This window comes from Bradysia coprophila, assembly GCF_014529535.1.
Source record: "Bradysia coprophila strain Holo2 chromosome X unlocalized genomic scaffold, BU_Bcop_v1 contig_79, whole genome shotgun sequence".
NCBI lineage: Eukaryota > Metazoa > Arthropoda > Insecta > Diptera > Sciaridae > Bradysia > Bradysia coprophila.
Window position 1 is genome coordinate 1,829,222 of NW_023503370.1, and position 21,290 is coordinate 1,850,511.

Sequence of the window (21,290 nt, forward strand, 5' to 3'; positions counted from 1 at the left end):
TTTAATGGAAGGAAATATATGCCGAATAGGGACATGATACTAAAAGCAATGGAAATACCGTAACCGTTGTGTAAATAGGAGAATTTCCGAATTTGTATAAGTGCATTTATCCACGGTCTTGCACGACATTTTTATATCTTTTTGGAAGCTATAGCATTGAGTTTCTTTTGTATTATACCATTTTTAGCATTAATTTCCGCTTGTTTCTGTCGTCTTTGGATGGAAGCAGCCGGAACATGTTTCTCGGACCTCACTTGCAGCACAGCCATTTCACTGGTCGATTTTTTGATGTTTGTGGTGGGTTTGGCCTTCTGTAATTTCTTCATAAAATGCTCATTGTGACGTTCAATCTCCCACTGCTTATCGTTGATGATAGAATTAGTTCTCGTTTTTTGAGACGTTTGCGAAATGTTTCGTGGTAATATTTTCGCTGAGAAATCACTCAAACTGAAACTGTAATTTGATACTTTATCGAATCTGCGGTTCTTTAATTGGTTAGAAGCTTCCGAAAAAATTGTTTCTTGTTTTTTACTGTTTATGTGACTGATTCTTGCATTGCTTGATAATTTTGTATGAAATGCCTTGCACAATGGTTCGGTCACATTTCGAATAGCGGTTTTTGTCGAAAGCTCACTTAAATTTAAACTAAAACACGACAGGCTCTCCTTTGCATCACTTTTGCTTTCCTTACTCAGGTAATATTCCCAAGTTTTTCGCTTCGAACACATTGTCGCACAACGATCGAACTCGAATGATGGAAAAGTCAATTGATCAATGCTACTACGCTTTGTATGTTTTCACTGAATATTTAATTGACTTTGTCAATAAGGGATGAATATTTTTAGGCAGTGACTATAATCACACTAGTCAAAATAACAAAGGCCAGACACTATTATTTTTGAACAAGTGATGACAGCATGAAAGATTAAAATTTCTTCATTTCCTAGCTGGAATTAAAAATTTAATCTGTTAATGATTAACTTTCTGATGGAACAGGTAAAAAAAGGGTTTTCCTAGGGAGGCCCTATTACCTCCATAGTAAAATAAAACTATTTTCATTGGATTTGGAAACAAAAAATTCTTTGAGAACCTCTGCCGGTAACAAGTATAGGAAAAATCATGAAAAAATAAATAGCGAGGTTCAAATCTTAACATCTTGTACTTTGCATTTTTACTTACACTCGCGGAATTTTGAAAACCGACACATTTTCTGTTTCGTGGTTTACTCGAGGGTTTACTGGTTTTTTGTGAATTTTGCATGTGTTTTTATATGGAGAAATCAGAAACTCAAGTAAAACACATGAACAGAAAATGTGTCGGTTTTCAAAATTCCGTGAGTGTAAATGAATTTTAATCCCATTTTTAATCCCACTAAGAATTAATTTCTTTTCAAAAAAAATCTAAGCTGGGATTTAAGTTGTAATTGCACCTACGCACTTTAGCTCTCCGTTTACGTTATCACAATGGAAAAAGGGAGGAGGTTCAATTGTTTGATAAACGGAGATCTAAATGGAGTATGGGCGCGTAGACCTTAAGAACGAATTATAACAGTGGTATAAGATAATCGACTGAAGGTCTAGACTTCAAAATTTATCCAGGTAAATTTCTCATTTTTAACTCCTCTAGGACATATTGATTTGGGGTTTAACGAAAGAAGTTCCCAAGACGTGATGTTGAACGTCATATAACGAGAATATCGTCCCAAGCTAAGATATAATAGCGATACACCTCCACATAAAAAGTAATGTTAATGAACTAATACCACTGGATACTTATAAAATGCATAACTGAAATGCATTTCTTAAAAAAAAAAAATTAATTATCCTCAATGACACATAATAAGTCTATATTAATTAATGGCAGAAAACTGAAATGTTTCTTTAGTAGCGTATTACTGAGCGACCGTCAAACTATTGTTCAAACAAGCACAAGATCCTGGAAAGGATATGTAATGACAACAGAAAAGTTCCCTTTGAATAATCCAGACAACGTAATCAACCATAATAAAAGAGCAAAAAAAAGAAGAAAATAACAACAATGAGGACTAATTTAAGAGCGTCAACTGCAAACAATAATGAAATGCAGACAAAAAGTAATTTCACGCTATCGTGATTAATATTTTGCTATGCAATGTAATATAAGTCTTTGTTCTTCTGATAGCTGGAAGGATTTTTATGATGAAACTGGAAAATATGTTTTGTTTAGTCGAGGGTATATAAAAAAAAAGTTCATTCGCTAAATGCAAAAGAGTTGAAGAAACGAAATTGCAACATGAACTATCGGTATGACGAATTTTTATATCTTTATTCCACTTTAGCGAGATAGAATAATAAATTCATTTGAAAACGAATTGTAACTTGTGTAACATAGGGAAATTGTCGAGCGGAATATGTTATTAAAGTGGAATGAATCTAATTTGAAACAAAAAAAATTCTTTATCTGGAAAAGCCAGTCATAGGTGGCAGAAAGAAAAGGTCGTAGGCGGAAACGAATTTATATTCATACGAGAGTGTTTGTGCACATTTTAATTTGATAAGAAAGTGGTCATGGGCGACACTGAGGTTTGTATACACATTCACATTCATTTTTCGCCTAATATTTTCATATCTTAAAAAGCCTTTTTGTTTCTGTATAACTATAGTAGAGTATCCATTTTAACGAGGTTTTTTGCTAGGTTTTCCTAGGTTTCTTTTTCATTGGACACATACAGGCGCAATTCGGTATAATGCATGCCTTAAGCAATAGAGCACTGGAAAAAACATTGGGCTAGGAAATATTGTCCCACACGGTGAGCTTAAAAACAAAATTTATTCGACCTCCCGTGCACATGGGATATTTTTATGGTAATATGCTCAGGGACCTCCCAGGATGACGAAATGACTATTCCCAAAATATTTCGATGGGAAAATTTTGAGATAGGGCGACCCAAATTTGGGGTCAGGCACACTGGAAAAAATATTCCTTAGAAGTAATACGTAGGTCATTTTTTGCATGCAACATCCACTTCTGTGTAATCAGCGACATCTCTGCTTTCCATAGATACCATATACACCATGTCCCGTATCCCTTGAGTATGATCAATAACATACTTTATCTATTGAAGTACGAATTCTAGCACCTTTTTCGATTGTTCATGAAAAAATACGCAAAACTTAACAAAATAAACAATAAATTCATTTTTAAATATATGGTTACATGTGGAGGCTATTAAACACACATACTGGTTTTAACAATTGATCACTGAATTTGGGATGATCATCACCGACCATGTACTTTTTCCGTACTTTAGTAAATTCAAAATGTGTCGCTTCTACTGATTGCACCCAGACTACATTTCATACATTGGAAAATTTAAACAAAGCTATTTAGACTTGGGAGTAAATGTGACGCCGAAAGTTCATTCTGTATTCTACCATGTTGAAGAATTTTGTTCACAAAAGCAGGAGGCATTAGGCTTTTATTGTGAGCAATCCGTTGAACCGTGCCCAACTATCAAATCAGTTCCAGTGAGGTTTCTTCTGTGAATTTCAGTACAAAGATTCCTTCCAATTCACTTCGTAACTGAGCTCCAGATTTTGAATTGTATTTGAATTTTTAGGAAGCGCTGAAATTGATGGCCTCATATTTTAGTCAAAATGAAAAAATTCCATTCCTTTGAATTCAATACCAATTCTGGAACACTTTCCTGTGCGTTTCTTAGCTATGATGCCCCAGCATTGAATGTCACCTTAACCAGCTCTGGAGAACCACTCAAAGCAAAGACACAGTCCGAAATGCTAGTAAGGTTTTACGATTGCTGCATTCAGTCTTTTTAGTATCTAAGCCTCGATCTAAGCTTACTCAGCTACCTTTTTAATTTTCCCAAACATATTTTAGCTCCTGAAGACTCCTTAAAATATCTATTTAGTTCACGCTGTGTTAATTTGAATTGGATTCACATGAAATTCAGAAAATTTTCGGTATGATAGCAGAAATATGCTGTCACTATTTTTGAAGATTCTAACTCACCCTACAGACAACGACGCTGAGAGTCTTCTTAAAGTAGCTTTCAATTGATTCCTAAATAAATTTTCCATCAGAAGATGGCAAAACTATCAAAAAATATGACTTTGATATTCGTGACTGGAACACCAAATGCCAAATTTTTCTGTTTAGTTATGGCAAGTGCAGGACAACAAGAATCATATGTAAATTAGCTGTGTATTGTAAATTCTGTGTGGCGGTAGGTTGGACTGCACTGGAAACCTCACATACGTCGTAGTGGAAAGGCACAGTAAGAAATTTTGTTGTCGAAGTTTAGACAAGATGAAGGAAGACAGACTGACAAAAAAGATTTTAGAACATTACCTGTGGCCCATACCCTGACTTCAGACGCCAGGTAACGTATTTTTCATATAAATATTGTATCACCTGTTGCATGTAATGTAATATTAATATGAGGAAAACATTACCTGCTGCAGGTAATGTTCCGAAATCGTTTTTTCAGTGCAGATTTAAAATCAAGAACAGAATCGTACAGCAACCTTTCAACTTAATATTTAACCTAAATTAAATGCCCGATAGCGATGTTGATATTCGTAACTGTTTCACAAAAACTTACTCTTATAACACCAGCGAAGAGCCGAATATCGTGGCATTAACAAAGATAGCGAGGGGATAGTCTAAATTTTCCATAGATTAAAAGATTCCCAAGGATATACGAAAGTTCATGCAGTGCCAAGCGAAGCGTAATTTATTGGTTTTTCTAGACTCTATGTAAGATTTTTGTTTGCTACTATCTGGATGTTATAGAGCGCAATTTAACTTTTGTGCGTCTAGAGCACATGAATAATATTAATTGCATTCAATTAGTCCGTTCTTATATTTCTCATTCTGTGTGAATTATTTACGGCACCACAGGAGAATTTCTCCGCCGGGTGTGAAATTTTGTTCCTGTTCATTTTGTATATTGCTTGTATCAAATTGATACTACCAACAGTTTCCTTCTACAGAAGTTTCTTTCAGTTATCGACATCGATCGACATACAAAAATTTTGTTATTTTAATGAAGGTCAACGGAATTATCAAACTAGTCCAACCAGGACTGGACAGGCCGTTTCTTTTTTTTATATATACAGCTAGGGCTGGCAAAAGTATTTTTCGTTCAGGCCGACCAAAACATCATATTCTCTCACCATTTATTTACTGTACAAATTTAAAAACAAATGTTGAAACGATGTCAGATCTCGCTCCGCTCGTAAGGAAAACTACTGGCTCATCTGCAAACCTATTAATTTGATTTTTTTTTTGCTTTCCATTCCGTAAGTTCCCTAAGTTGAAAAAAGCAATGATTTTAGTTAGCTACTTGAAATTTAGTTGGGAGTTAGTTGTTGCTTGCTAAAAAGCTATAACCGACATACAAGTTGCGATATCGATCTTCTTTTTCCGGTTCCAGCTAATTTTACACACAACACATATATGAGAGCCAAACAGTGCATTTCAGGTAAAATGCCGTTTCTCATCATGCATTCATTTTTTTTTCTCGAAAAACATGTTAATTTACAAACGAATGTATCGCTTGCCATTCATTCAATGACCTATTAAAATATGCAAATCAATTTCGAACATATGATCTTCACCTCCGTTTTCATTCATCTTTCGTATATAGTTCCTAATATATTTTCGTCGATGCATTTTTATTAGACTGGTCGACCGACATATACACATGTACATATCACACATGTATTTGTGTACATACAATTTAGTAACAAAGTTTCAAGCGAACATAAAACTCAATTTATTAAGATGAGATCGTTTCTAATAAAGAAGTCGGGAAGTGCATTATTGAAGAAAGTAAAACGAAAATCATGGCTGTGCGCAAATAGAAATAATGATAAGTTAACGTTGAGAGAGCTTAGAATAAAGAGATTATTTATATGTCGACGAATGCGTTATGCTAAAACATTTCAGATTTAATTTCGGTTGATTTTGATTTATGTATAAGGTAAATGATGGAGAGTTGACCTAGTGGAAACGTTATCTTAAGTTGTCCATGTAAATTTGTATGAAGAAAAAATAATCGGTCAACTCGCCATCCAATAAACCGTGAGTTGTCCTATGACGTTTGTATATGGGACAATTCACGATTTATTGAACTTATATGAAATCGGACAACTCACGGTTCACGTAGGTTAACTATGCATTTTTATTAATTAATTAACTTTGTTAAACGAAATCTTCAATAATTAATAAAATTTATGTTAATTAAGTAAACAAAAGATAAATCTTTCAAATAAAAGTGGTTCCATGTAACATAGTTCCAAAATAGATGAGAAATTCAAGTTCAAAGTTTGGCTTTGTCAATTTAGGTCAACTCTCCATCATTTACCTTATCAGTGGCGCGACTCTCTTGAGTTGAAAGATTCGTTCGTTTAAAAGCTTAACATATCAAACGTGAATAGACCTAAGATAAATAGATTAAAATGGTAAGGCTGTTGTACGTAACAGCGGAACCTAATTAAAAACAAATTCTGTTTGGTTTACATGTAATGAAATGAACCCAAAATGTGCAACGCTTTCTGCTGTTGCTTTAGATTTATCAGATTGACCCAGTACTGTGATCCTTTGTTTTCTTTCCCTGTTTTACCAGAAGCCTGTCAAGTGTTGCAGATCCTATTGCTAACGCTTCACAACATAACTGCCTAAAATCTTGCGTCTCAACTGTGGCAGTCATATATGGATGTCCGTTTCATCATCCACCCAGGAGCAATCGAACGTGTCTCATCTTTCTTTCAACAATTTTGCATACGGGAATTATTCCCTGAACCAGAACCATCTTACGTCTGGTTTCGGAAGAAAGCACTTTGAGAGCATTCCCCCTTCATACTCCATCCAGCGATCTATATGCTTCTAGGCCTTCGGTATTCCTTCTTTTTTAGGAGTGCATCAAACGTTTCCGCCCGAAAAAAACGGGGTAGGGTAATCTCGCACACCACACAAATTCATGATGTGCGAGATTCACCTCTAACTGGTGAATCTCGCACAGTCATGACTTTTCGTTACATGTCGTAAAAGGACGCATACTATGATCGCGTGTGCGAGATTCCCCGACACCAAAAAAACACCAGCAAGGCTTCCCAGACTGTACCCACTTACCTTCTTCAGTGTCTGGAGCATATACTCCGGCTGGTTGCAATAGCGTGGCAAACAACCCCATTCCGTTACGAGATCGAAAAGAGCTAAATGATTGAACTAATAAATTAGTAGCGACGTTGTTCGCTCGACGTAAGCAGACCGTGTTGTAGGTGTTATAGTTCAACGAACAGATTTTACTGTTATTTTCATAAATGTTCAAACCTTTGCGTGTTTCCGACCAATGAATCAAATTAATTGTCCAGATTCGTAGGCAATCATTTAGTGGGCGAGCTCTGCCTCATCAAATACTGTTCGAATGGCTCTATAAAATTGCTAAAATATAATTTTCGTCATCGTAATGTTTTATTAAAAGCAAAATAATTACAAATTAATTTGTACTTCCTCAATGTGCTCGGTATGGTTTGTAAAATGCTGAGCTCATGTGCATGACAATAAATTCAAGTACAACCTACCGACAATCATATATGTATACATATACTCTGGGTATAGGTATGTTGCGCAAATTACACGAGAAGCTATGAGTCTATGACTTATAAATTGGATTAGTTTATGAGTGTCGTCTCCATGTGTTAATAAAGAGAAATTGCTTGAGATTTTAAATTTGTATGACGACTTATCATTTAAAGTGTATTTGCGCAACGAACCTAATATGTTCGTTACAATATAACGGTACATGCATAATCGCGCACATTTCACATCTGTATATATTCACCTAATCCAACGATCTAATTCCATTATAAAATGGTCTGAGAACTCTCAATTTTATGATTATGTCCGTTTTGTAGGAGCAACTTCCACACACTGTATGCAATCAAATGAAAATCTTGAATTCAAATAACCAACATCGACGAAGAGTAAAACGGAATTTGAATATTTCTTAGTAATTATAAGGAAAGATAATCAGCATTGTAGGGTAAACACAACCAAAACGAAGTCATTTACTGGTATAGAGTTTCGTTGAATTTGAAATGAAATTAGTGGAATGCTCGAAACGGATCGGGTTTGGTCTGACCGGAGCCCAAACCCGGAACTCGAACTAAAATATCAGGCTCGACCCGAACTTTACCTGAACTTGAAATTTTCAGGTTACATCAGGTCAAGTTCCGGTAACCCGTGATTTTTCGTGAAAATTTGTCATTTCTGGTGTATAAATTTCTGTGGGCTATCTACGTGGTTTTTCTTTACATGAATAGAATTATAGACCCGTAAAGGCTTTAAAGGCGTTAAATTTTTGAAATAAAATGTGTGGACAAACCACACAACAATTCCCCAATTAAAAAAAACTGGACGGAATTCACTTTTCTTCGACTGTATACGATTTTGCAAGCATATAAAATGAAAATGAGAGAATGTAGTTAACAAAAGAAATGCGCAAAATATATTTTTTTAGTCCCATGTGAACGGCGACAATGCAACTGAAACAAATAAAATTAACACACCGTTTTCACTAGCCCTTGATTTCATCTGAGTCAATGAACGTAAATTTTTAGAATTTAATTCGAATTGTTGTATGTATTCACCATCGGAATGTGAGACCATTATAAAAGTATAAGCTGAACAGAAGAGAAACAGACACAGACTCATTTACCGTACAAAAATTAAATTACAAACGAAATTCAAATTTTTCTTCTTTTTTTTACTCATGATGCTTCGTGAGTAATATATACACAATCACAGCTCGGCTATGACCCACAATATGAAAATGAAATATCTCAATGATAACAACAAAAACACCGAGAGCGTAATCTAAACTAAGAAAATATTTTTCTCTCTCTCTATCCTCTCTCTCCGCATGTCTATTATACAAAATTCAATATCAGTTCGCGTCGGATAGCTCAATAATATATACATATGGTTTCCTTCAAGTTTTTATTAGTTTTGTGTGCTTACAAAATAGTGTTTTGTGCACTGTAAATAAACAGCAACGGAAAAAAATCCATTTCGTTACGTGATAACAAACAATTTAAGTTAATAACAAATCGTCGAAATGTCACCGTTCGAAGTAGGATTCATACGTAGGACATGTCAATGTTCGTGAAAATTCTGTGAAAATCGGAGAGTTCTCTGGAAAATAGCAAAACATTTTTTTTCCTTCTACAGAATATCGATTTTATAATGTGCAACTGTATGTAGTTAGTGTGTAAAATTCATGGTAAATATTTTGTGATCTATTCTATTGTGTAATGGTTTGTTTGTTTTCATTTTGTTTAATTTTGTTTTCTCTCGTTATTTTGGTTTAAGAATGATTTTCAATTCTATCGAATGTAGAAATTGTTGGTTTTGTGTAAAATCGTTTTCTGTATGCTACCTACTGATAACGGGCAAAATGTGACTTGAAAAATGTCGTTTCTGCCAATTCCATAACAAAATATTAACTTGACCAATAAGCTAACCATATTTTTTTTATCTTATCGCTGTGATAATGTCCATATATACTGTTGGTGGCTAACGTCATTTTTTGTGTAAACATAAAATACACGAGTACACACTTCAGCATGAAAAATGTTCTAATGTCGCAAATGAAACACGCGATTTTAGCGATTTTAGGCAATTGCCTAAGCGTCAATAGACATATTCAACGTAAATTGTTGTTGTCGAAATTTGGATTTCGACAGGGCTGGTAAAATGAAATACAAAATGTACTAAACGACAACAGTAAAATATGCTCTGAGTTATTGTGACCCTGCACCCACAAGTGATATGAAAGTCTTAATCAATATTCTTTTTTGTTTACATTTGCTTGTCCTTTATGGAACGAATTGTGAGGACTTTCTTTGCGTTTTTGTTTCCAAAATTTGCTATTTTATTTCGGGGAAAATTTGTAAGATTTCTCTCTTATTTTTGTCGTAACGTTTTTTTTTCTGTACTTTGTTTAACTTCGAAAACTCATTTCAGAAGACAAGCAAAATTAAAAAAATATATTTTCGTCCGATTCTATTTCTGTATAGCACTGCCGATGAAAAATATTTTGTACATTCGAAATAGATGAACGCACAAACGCTTGAAGTTAAATATAATAGATATATATTCAAACACACAACCACCCACATCAAATTGATATGTGTAAACGTTAGCAAATGGCTATGGACTTACAGTCGAAAAATATATTTTGTTTTGCTTTTTTTTTCGTCGTCTCGTATGTTTTCAGTTTCAATCTATTATAATGTGAGAAAGTGTATTTTGGTTTTCGCATAAAACGTGTGAAGAGAATCTCTTCCATCAAGCCAACGGAAAAAAAGAACATATTGACACCTATCGGATCTAATCACTTAAGCAAATTAACACTGTGAAACAGGTTCTCTGTCGGGTGAATAGAATTTGATTTCATTATTTAACATCAATTGATCATCCATTTCAAGGTGAAATATTGTGTGTAGATGTAAGATGCAAGTATTTACATTTTTACATACAATTATACAATGGATTTCATTAGTCTTTTAACGTCAAACAAACATTATTTGTATGACTTCATCTTCTCAAGTTATTTTTTTATAGATTCGATCATAAGTACGTTTGAAATAACAATATTATTACTGACTGTACGAACTAAAGAGTGTTTAAGGACAAAACTGTTGAGACGTAAGCCAAATCATCACTTTGATTAAAAATACTGTTGTGGAATCGTTAGACGTCAACGTATTCAACGCCTTCGTTCCCATAAATGGGCAACTAAAAGTTTTCGATGTTACGTTTACTGTCACTTTAGCGCCCATGGCGCTTCAAAATTAACCATGACAACACTGTCGTCAGTCGTTGTAGTTAACGATTTGCTTCGAACATTAAATTTGATTGCAGGGGATGAAGTGTCCGTCATGAAAACATCTCACGACACATTTCGTAAGGTTGACAGTCTGGTTTTATACAGAGAAAAATCTTGGAATTAATTGAAAAATCGTTGATAAGGTTTAACCTCTAGATCTTCTAGATCTTCCGGTTGGGTATGGTAGGTAGCTATGTCATAAATTCGTATTTATATACGTGTCAACTGAAAATAATAGGCACAAACAAAATTGTAATCGGAAATACCCGAATTATAGTGAGCTGAAAGCGCAAAAAATTGGCGATCATCATTCGTAAAAAATAATAATTGCGAGCTCACGAGCGATTCAAATATATTTTTTTAAATACATTATTTTCAACACAACAGCAACGGTACACATTGCACCTACCTAATGTACCTGTAATCATAGCAGAGTCTGCGTTTTTGTTGCAAAGACAGGAGACATGTCTTTATATGAGTTAACACAACAAATAGCGACCCGTTTCGATTTGTGAGATAATAAAACCATCTTTCGATGCTTTGCATTTAATAATGCTGTCAAAAAATACCACACCTGATCCTGATCATCCATGGCGACAGTGCAGTTGAATGAATTTTAACTGAGTATTTGGATGCACTTTTGATATTTTTTGATATTATTGGTCACCTCGGAGCCCTAAACAAGGTTACATCCGTACAGTGGAACATAGGCCATCCAGTCTACAAGGAGAATTGTTGACAGTTAGTTAAGGCTGCAATAGGTAGTGGTTAAAATTCCAATAGCAATGGTACAAGAAATCGGTCCCATGAGTGCAAGAGAAGCTGGAAGAGACTCGATAAAGTTTAAAAAACATGATTTTCAAAAGATAATAGAGGCCTGGATACTTGAGGGATGAAGCTCTTAAATAGTTGTAGCAGCATAGGGATATTACATCTACCAATATCCAAAAAATGGAGACCACCTACGAATAGACCGACAGTAGTTCAAAGGTTTCCTGATATTTGGTCACAGTCGTGAAACTTAGCGTCACCTGAAACACATTTATGATAATTTTTCATAATTAAACGGGATCAATTAGTCTCAGCTTTCCATCGACACTTTTGCTACAACTCACGCCAACAGTGCCTCTCTCTGTTACATGGATAAGTGACAAGAGTCGTTCTACAACAAAATTTTGGGTATGACTCGAGTTGTCCGATCGGCCTTCAGATAGCCAGTTCGGCCCTGCAAACGAAACATTTCATTCCCTATTAGTAGTTAACCTGTTAACGGTGGATAAACAAAGTGGTTTCATCCTCCATTGCAATAAATACTTTTTTTCCCTTGTTCACTAGGTTAAAAGGACCAATGTCGTTGGCCCCCAGCTTGTGAATCTCTAATTAACGCGAATACATTTGAGAAGCTAACATTAGAGTTTTCCAGTCGAAATTAAACCTATTTCTGGAGCAACCGCTATATAAGTTTAAATGCAAAGATCGTAGATATATGCAATGAAATTAGTTATGACCTATACGTAAGTAGTTCGTTCATCGTACGAATAGAACTATTATACCACTAAAAATATCTGATATTTTAATGGTGTTGGCAAATAGGAAAAAGTTATAAATTTTACTGTTACTGATGAAACCTAGTTACTCAACAGAAATTTATTTGTCAGTCGTCTATTTGTAAAACGTCTAAACAGCTCGTCTAAACACTGGTACAGTAAATTGTATCGTTATCTTTCTCAATCTCAAATATTTAATCTTGAAACCCGGTTCAAACAATAACAGAAGAAAAGAAAAAAAATGTGTGCTCACGTTCAGAACAGTCATGTATAATATGGAAAATACAATTGTGAGAGGTATATTCGTTTCAGTTTCAGTTTTGTTGGTTTTTTTGTTGTTAATTTGACCTTGACCCGTTTTTATCGTTCTAAAGCACGATACGGCTTCCTTTTCGCATCCCTCTGAAACATTTATGTTACATTTTCGCATCTATAACGTTTATTCAACGATATGGCTTACTTATGTTACCATATATTCAGCATATTATACCGTTATAATATTACATCAAAGTAATGTTTGTTTGTATAAAAGAGAGACAAGCAAAATTGAATTAGTCTTTTGTTTGATCTTTTGTTGGTTGTTTGGTGGCATTGTTTTTTTCGTATACATTTTATATACATATATATATAAAATAACAGCAACGCATTCAAAAATATAAGCCACTTAATTCCATGATACAAAAACAAATTTTGCTACCTAGATATTGCGGGCACTGTTTGCTATATATACACACAGACATCGTATATATATATATATATACGTACGCGACGTACATCCTCTATCATCACGTAAAATTTGAAATAAAATAACACTAAACCTACCTGTTGACTCATTTCCGTTTTTCTTTTTTTTAATCAGATGTTTTGCATTTGGTTATGAATTGAATTCGGTTTCCATTCCATAAATGAAACAAAAAAGACAAAACAAACAAAAATATTTTGTTTTATATTATTATATGGTATATACGTTCATAATATACGTACAATTGTATTTTAATAAAATAGGTAAGTGTGTTTAAGCATAAGCATAATATACACTCGTAATATGCTGTGTCGTGACAGAATAAAGAATCGGATATATCGTTAAGAATGCCGGCTAAAAATGTATGCTATTGTGCCGTATGGATGTGTGTGCCGTATGGATGCACAGCGAGATAAATTTTTGTATTTTACACAGATAATACATAATGTGAACTGTGTTGCATAGTTTTAGCATCGTTGTTTTAGTTAATGCCGTTTTCAGTTGCGCGGTAAAAGTAAAGTTCCGGAAAAAGTACCATTTGAAGAAATATTTCTTAACAACCGATTTAATGGATTGTTGTATAGGCTATATACCACAGGTAGAGAACTATAACCTTCAATAGATATGTTGTGATGATGCTGTGTGTGTTGAGACAAAGGTTTTAGAAACCAAGGACTGGTTTTCGGTTTAGTCTTTTCAGAGACTTTCACTCAGACTCTAACCCGAGTTATTTTACTCGCGAGACTCGGAAAATAAGTCATTGACATGAGTGTTCGCAGGGATATGATGAGTAATATATATTACACACTTGTCACGAAGAACTCGAGGCTTGCCGAGACTGATAGTGACAAGTGTGTACTCTATTTTATTACATAAGCGAAAACGAGACAACAACATAAACCTGAAGTGTAATTTTTGAATTATTCTTCTAGTTAAGTAATTTTGACATCCGCGCCTATGTGATAATAGTACACAATGGCTGCAAGCCTCACACTTGGCAAAATAAAAATTTCCAAACCAGCATGTACGGTATTTTACTCATTAACACGTAGGGGATAATGCTCGAGGAGGCCGTTTAGGCACGCCGGAAAGTGCTAAGGGGGTGGAGGAATACCTCCAAATAAATTTCTAAAAATCGAAAGTCAAAAATTTGATTTTTAGAAATTTATTTGGAGGTATTCCCCGACCCCTTAGCACTTTCCGGTGTGTCTAAAGTTGACAAGTCACATTAACAGGCAACGTGTTAAGTCCTGCGGAAATAAGTTTTCCTGCAAGCATCCTTGACGGAAAACGACTTTCCTCGGGGTGTAGCGAGTTAAGTATAGTTTCGACTTAAAAAGAGCACTCCGTTTAGCCTCCGTCTACATGACAGTTGTAAAATAGAACAAAAGAACTGTCACGCAAACGGAGTGGAAATTGAATTTATTTCAATTTTTTACTTCGTTTACGTGACAGTTCCTTTGTTCTATTTTACAACTGTCATGTAGACGGAGGCTAAACGGAGTGCTCTTTTTAAGTCGAAACTATACTTTAAATAACTTACGTATTCAGAGAAATGAAAATTGTGTAGGCCTGTGGCGAGATAGAAGGAACATGTGAATGACAGTTGGCTCCTATGGGAGAGGTGAGCGAGTTGCATAAAAATTCTCTCACATTCTCTCCCATAGGATCCAACCATCATTCACATGTTCGTTCTATCTCGCCACAGGCGTATTAACTTATCATTTCTCTGTACGCATTACGTCATTGAAAATTTATCTTTTCCTTTGTGAGACGCCAGCTCTTGCCTTCGACTCGGGCTGCAAACCTAACACTAGGCAAAATATAATTGGTTTGGGAAATCACAGAATGTACAAGTTATTTTCCTAGAGTATGCTATAAGGCTTTTTTAGCGATTGACAGGTTTCCAGCACGAGTCGGAGACGACAAAGTCATGACGTTTCAAAATTAGTGAGGAAAAATCGATTACAAAACACGGGATAAAAAGTTGAAAAGTCATGTTTTCGTGTGATTGTTGACCTCGTCTTCGTCTTGAATCAACAAACTTCACACGAAAAGTGGAATTTTCAACTTTTTATTACTTGTCACGGAACAAGTTGAAAGACTAGTTTATTATTCGGAAACATTCCATAATCTTGATCTAATACTGCAGTTTCTATCGTTTTCACTATGTTTTTCGCGAACCGGTTACTTTCACACAAAACAAAAAATCCATTCAATATCAAGACTATATCAAATTTATGAGTCTAGAGATTATGTGGAATCTGTTGAAAACAAAAATGTGATAATTCCTCAATCTTTTGTTAATTTCATTTCCATTGTTGGTGGTAGAATATTAAATAGGAAAGATCAATTAAACTTCTTGAAGTTTCTGGCAATCCACAAATTTATTCGTTCCACAACGTTCTCAATGTAAAAGCAACCGGTTCACTTAACGTGGAACGAATATAAAACCCATAAAAAATGAAATACTTTAAAATGGTTTCAGTGTACATATTGTGTTCGCAAGAGAGAAGATAGTGTTTGCAAACAAGCAACGACGATTAAAAAAATAAATTCCGAGAATGTCTTGAAGTAGGAAAATATTGCGATTCAGTTACACGAACCGCATGCATAGTTCGACCGTAAATCTGTCATATATGCTCTGAAAGCATTTTCCCGGTGCATATTTGGACTTAAGCGTTAAACTTGGCTTTTTTCATTAAACACAAAAAATATCTCGAATGTGAAATTTATCTCCGGAATTAAATTTTATATCCTTAAGAATTACTGCAATGGCTCATCCATAAATGGATCCATAGGGCTACACCGGTTACACTAGCCAATTAACGTTCTCATTCGTTCACGAAATGAAATAGTCAAATGGTTACCTATACCAGAGAACAACCGAAGAAAATTCGGTGTAAATTTATTTCTGATAATTAAAAGTTAATATTTCTTTTATTATGCCATTCAAAATGATTTTTTTTTGTTCAATCCAAATGCATTTAAACAAAACGGGGCGATCAATCAATGTAACGAGCTATACGTAACTTTAATTTACTTTTTAATGCATAACAATTCCGATGAATCGAAATGAGTTACAAGAACTTTGGAATACAAACACTGCTGTTCGTATCGACATCATAACATAGTAAAATTTTTGATAGTTTTCGGTGTAAATCCATAGCAATTAACTTGCTCTATAATAGGTCGAAATATAGTGCAAGTTAATTGCTATGGATGCATACAATTCTATTTCGGTTTCAGTTTCTTTTTTTACGATGCATGAATGTTCTTTGATTACAGATTTCTGTGAATTTGATTTAAACGTTGTTGCTGGAATGATGCTAATTACATGGGGGTATCTCATATAGAACAATTGGATCTTTATTGAACAACAGATGTTGATAGATCAGGGAAATTGTAACCAGTTGAATTGAGGGTAAATCCCGTTGAACAAATAAATAAATCAGAGGCGGGCTAACATATGCCCATTCCGGGAACTTGCCCTGGGTGCTGGAAAATGAACGGCACAAACAATGACTCTACGTTCATCAGAATCACATTTTACAAATCCGGTTTTAAAAGGCCCGAGTTCGGTCATATTAGCACTTAGAGTAATTAGTATTAGCATGAGGTACCAACAATCACATTTGAAAAAGGGTTTCTCACGAGCAAAATTGGCGCTAAGTTCTTAATTTTGCTGAGGATCGCCGAAAACCATAATCCGCCAGTGAGACAGATTTCATGTCTGACATTTCTTACGATCAATTTAGCACAATGAGTCAATAATATGCACTTCATGTCAGAGACCTGAATAAATATTTAATCTGTTCAGCAGATTAATCGCCCCATTTATTCCACTTAAACTGAGAAAGTGAATCGATTTAATAAGTAAATTGTACAAAACATGTAGTCTGGAACACCACACGAACACGACAAAGTCCACTGTCATTCTTAATGGTCACAGCTATTTTTAGTTCAATTTTTGTTTGCAATGATTTGACGACCATTAGAATTACTTACATCAGATTAAACCAGAAAGATCTGGCTTCGGTTACGCAAACAATAATCAGTACTCGAGTTAAAAGCAGTTTTTCACAGCAACGTTTTTTGTTTATGATTAATTTAAAAGCTCTTCACTTCACCTCTCCCCTTTCCGGTGTACGTATGATCCGTATTCGTCGGTAAATATTTATTAGACGAAACTTACTGTGTAGAAATGTGCCAGGACCAGGTACGCTGATTTTCTAGAAGACAGTCTAATGGAAACTTCACTGCGGTTTGTTAGCATTTCATTCCGTCGTTTCAATAATGTGTACATTTTAAAGCAGTTGCGATTATTACATAAATAAGAAAACCGTGGTAACGTCTGCACGATTTTATCGTAAATTTAGTTATCGATTAAAAACTTTGTGGAAAAACTCGAAGGTTTGAAACTTCGTTGTGTGTGAGCCTGCTTCTCGAAGATTCGTGACAATTGCAGTGAGATTCGACATTAACGTTACACTGTTATGCTTATTTATGATTTAGCTGGACGAGCTGGACACATTGATTTATGAAAACAGAGCAACTGAAGCCGAAACAAAAAAGTGTGACCTTTTGATTGAATCTAATCGTAGGTGTTCCACACTTAAAAATGAGGAATCGTAAATAAACGAGATTTTTAAAAAAAGGTGCACATGATTCGAAATACTGTATCTCATAAATCAGAGAAATAATTTGCGGATTTTCGCAGCTTTCTACATCGAAGCACCGCATTCGTATTTCTCTGATCAGAACTCCAGAACTCTTAAGTAGTTTCTAGTATGAACTTGTCAGGTCAGTACACTCAATTCTTGGGTTGCGATAAATTTGGAAGGGAGTATCACCGACTTCCAGGGATTCTTGGGATTATTTTGAAGTAATTCTCGCCTCGTTCGGAAGAGTTGGAATTACAACTGAACCGACGCGTTAATAGTGCATAACAAGCGATAATTGATATGAATGTTGTTGTTTGGAGGCGAGGTCGAGGCCTGTAATCACACGTAAACATGATTTTTCATATTTAATCCCTAGTACGAGTTACGTACACAACTTTACGCATGAACTACAATAGCCATTTACTTGACTTGGGATAAAAAGACAAAAAGTGTGAATTTTGATAATCAAAGGTGTAGCCGAAAGTAATGCTTTAACCATGAAAAGTCCGGTTTTTGATGCATGTAGCATATAAAAGTTAATTACAACCCTAGAGGGCTGTAAAATGTACATGAAAATCCAATGAATTATGGTATGAGATGTGTAACAATAATTGACTTTAATAGACGTTACCAAATTCGCAAACAAATTTAAAATTTCGACTTGAATTGAATACAAACGATTTCGAAGTTTGAAATTGAAATTTAAAGTTTTTTTTTGTGTGTTTGCTTTATATTTGTTTGCATTTATCAAAATATGAATAAATAACAAAAAAAGATTTTTTTTTTGAATTAATTTACCAAAACCATCATCGTCCCATTTCATCTTCTCTTCAATATATACTAAACTTTCTCAAAAATCAAATGTTTACGTTCAAATATACATTATTAATCTTGAATAATTTGTTCGACTGTGATTTTGAATGAAGAAAAATATTGATAATGGCAATATGTTCAAAGACCTATGATATCGTTTGCTGTCATTGTGATATTTTCTTTTGCATTAAAAATCAATAAATACGAACGAGAAAAAAAAGAGAACTCTCTCAACCTACAAACCGATCGAGCAAAAGATGATGAAACATGAAAGTTATTTATTGTTTTGAATTAAATAATAATGTGGAATGAAACAATGAAATTGCGCGCGTATTTATTTTATTGAGATATTTACGCTTTAGTTAACAGTAAATGTTGTGGTTAAAGACAATAAATACAAAGAAATCAAATTGAAACAAAACAAATTATAAATCGTTGTGTGTTTTGTATACGAGCCAGTAGCTTTATGATTTATGGTTGTTCAGTCGCAAAGGTCATTTTGCGAATTAATGATCAAAATTTTATATGACAAGATCAAGATTAATTGCATTTTATACGTGAAAGTCTTTTGCCTTTCCTGTGGTGCTGTGGTAGAATCGAGAATCTTTGCCCTTTTGTCTGAGGATATTAATACGTTTTCCGCGACTGTATGGTAGGCAACACTTAGAATAGTAGAATAAGAACAAGTCGAAAATAATCAAGGGAACAGTTGTCAAAAATTATGCTTTACGATTGTACCGTCTGAATTCTCGGAATATACGCACCATCCTAAATTGATTTCAACGCGTCGATTAACAATTGCTGTTTGGCCTATGTTTTTACTGTGACCGTTCATGCGAAAAGAATGATGAAATATGAGACAATGGTTTCAAAGATTAATATTACAACATCAGCAACTCATTTACCTTAACTTCAATATACTTTTACTTACATCAGAACAATTAAAACTAAAATCTGGATTTGAATGAACCATTAGCACCTTCTACACTCAAAAGTTTAGATTTTTTTTAATTGATTAGATAAAACGACAAAAAACGAGCTGTAATTGGTAATAAGGTCCCTGACCGTGATTTGCGGAAGCGAAAATCTGACCATGATTTGCTTATGTAAATTTATATCTAAAACAAATTATACCGCAAATAACGATTCTCTTGGACCTTGATTTGCGGTATGATTTGTATAACGTTTTGGAATACCTCCAAATATCGGTCTCTATTGAACTTCAAATAAAATACCACAAATCACGGACACCATATCGCCAAGCTCGATCCAATTAAAATATTAAACTTAATTAAAGAATTTAGATTTGTTTTTGTTGTGTAGCTGAGGTTTTGGTTGCCAATGATTTTAAAACAATTTTGTTTTCAAATTGCCGACGTTTCGACCTAATACCAGGTCATCATCAGGGCTTCATTTTTCATGTAAATAAACAGAAACGATTTTTCAGTTTAGCTATTCGAACAAGGTCGGAATTTTACACATTTTTACCTAATTGGTCAAATTTAGCGGTTATCACAGCCTGTGCTCATTTTAGAGCTTTCGTCAAGAAAATTAAAAGGGTTATAACCTTGCATTAGCCGGTGAACTTTAACAACTTTACACGAAAAACAATTTCTTATCGGTCAAACATAGGTGACAAGTAAGTTGTCGGTGGTGAGATGTCAATTATTCGGTGTTGCATGATTAATTACTCTAGTCCAGTTGAATGAATGAATAATAATTTTATTCTCTACTATATTCTAGCCGAGTACAAGGCATACATAAGTATATCACAGATATAAACATAAACATAAATAAATTCAATAAATCCAATTAAGCGTAATAAATTAATCATTCAAATGCAAGAAGATAAGCAGGAACACAAACAACGAAAATCAATATTAATCAAAAGTCCACCAAGGTGGTACGGTCAAATAACCTAATTATCAAATTGAATCACCAAAAAGGTGTCGTCAAATAGAATAAATGAAAAAATCGAAAAATTCATCATCAGCAATCAAATCAATTTAAATCACCGAAACGGTGTCGTCAAAAAGAACAAACGAAAATTACGAAACATCTGTCGTCAGTAATCAAGTCAAAAGAAGCGAACAGTATTTAGCAGGATGAAAATGAACCAAACGTTGAATCGTCAAGTTCGATAACATTTCGGCGAAACTCTCGTGAAGGTAACGTTGGGTCAACATGGGCGGCAGCAAAGTTGAACAGACGACATGCAAAATTAAACGGAGAGTTCGTCAGGTATTCACGTCTGTATGTTGCTAAGCGAATCAGTGGGGGGTTGCGTAATGCTCTGGATCCGCTATACAACTCAATACGATCTCGAAGTGGTTGAGAGTTAACTTTCCCAGTCAACACATCGTGAATGAAGAAAACTGCTGCGTTAACACGTCGTCTTGCTAATGATTGTAAGTGCAGTTCACTGGATCTATCAACGTATGGACGTAGATGGCGGGTTCCATCATTCGAAGGGATGTATCGGTCGGCGTTGGCGTACAAAACAAACTGCCTTTGTACGCTTTCTAGTCCAGTTACATTGGTCATTTTTCCCAGCGAATTGCCGTAAGAGATTGGTGTATGCTGGAGCAATTCGCTCGGAGTCTTTTTTGTAATTGCAGGCACGTTCTTGG

The 21,290-nt window shown here is 34.6% G+C and overlaps 1 protein-coding gene and 2 long non-coding RNA genes across 5 annotated transcripts in view; 2 read left to right on the plus strand and 1 right to left on the minus strand.

Moving 5' to 3' along the window:
- On the minus strand, nucleotides 1–19,229 carry LOC119070475. Its single transcript, XR_005086522.1, has 3 exons — nucleotides 19,218–19,229; nucleotides 18,037–18,039; nucleotides 1–485 (listed from the first exon to the last, which is right to left on the minus strand). It is a non-coding gene; the product is annotated as an uncharacterized LOC119070475 (long non-coding RNA).
- The window catches only part of LOC119070472 (extracellular serine/threonine protein CG31145), a 109,067-nt gene continuing 96,727 nt past the window's right edge, over nucleotides 8,951–21,290 (plus strand). For all 3 annotated transcript variants that reach the window (XM_037174830.1, XM_037174828.1, XM_037174829.1), the window contains exon 1: nucleotides 8,951–9,286. Coding sequence is in view for 1 of the 3 variants with exons in the window: in XM_037174829.1 (XP_037030724.1) it covers nucleotides 9,284–9,286 (3 nt within the window). In the remaining 2 variants the exon portion in view is untranslated. The remainder of the gene's footprint in view (nucleotides 9,287–21,290) is intronic.
- The window catches only part of LOC119070474, a 22,009-nt gene continuing 15,780 nt past the window's right edge, over nucleotides 15,062–21,290 (plus strand). The window contains exon 1 of the long non-coding RNA XR_005086521.1: nucleotides 15,062–15,266. This is a non-coding gene — a long non-coding RNA (uncharacterized LOC119070474). The remainder of the gene's footprint in view (nucleotides 15,267–21,290) is intronic.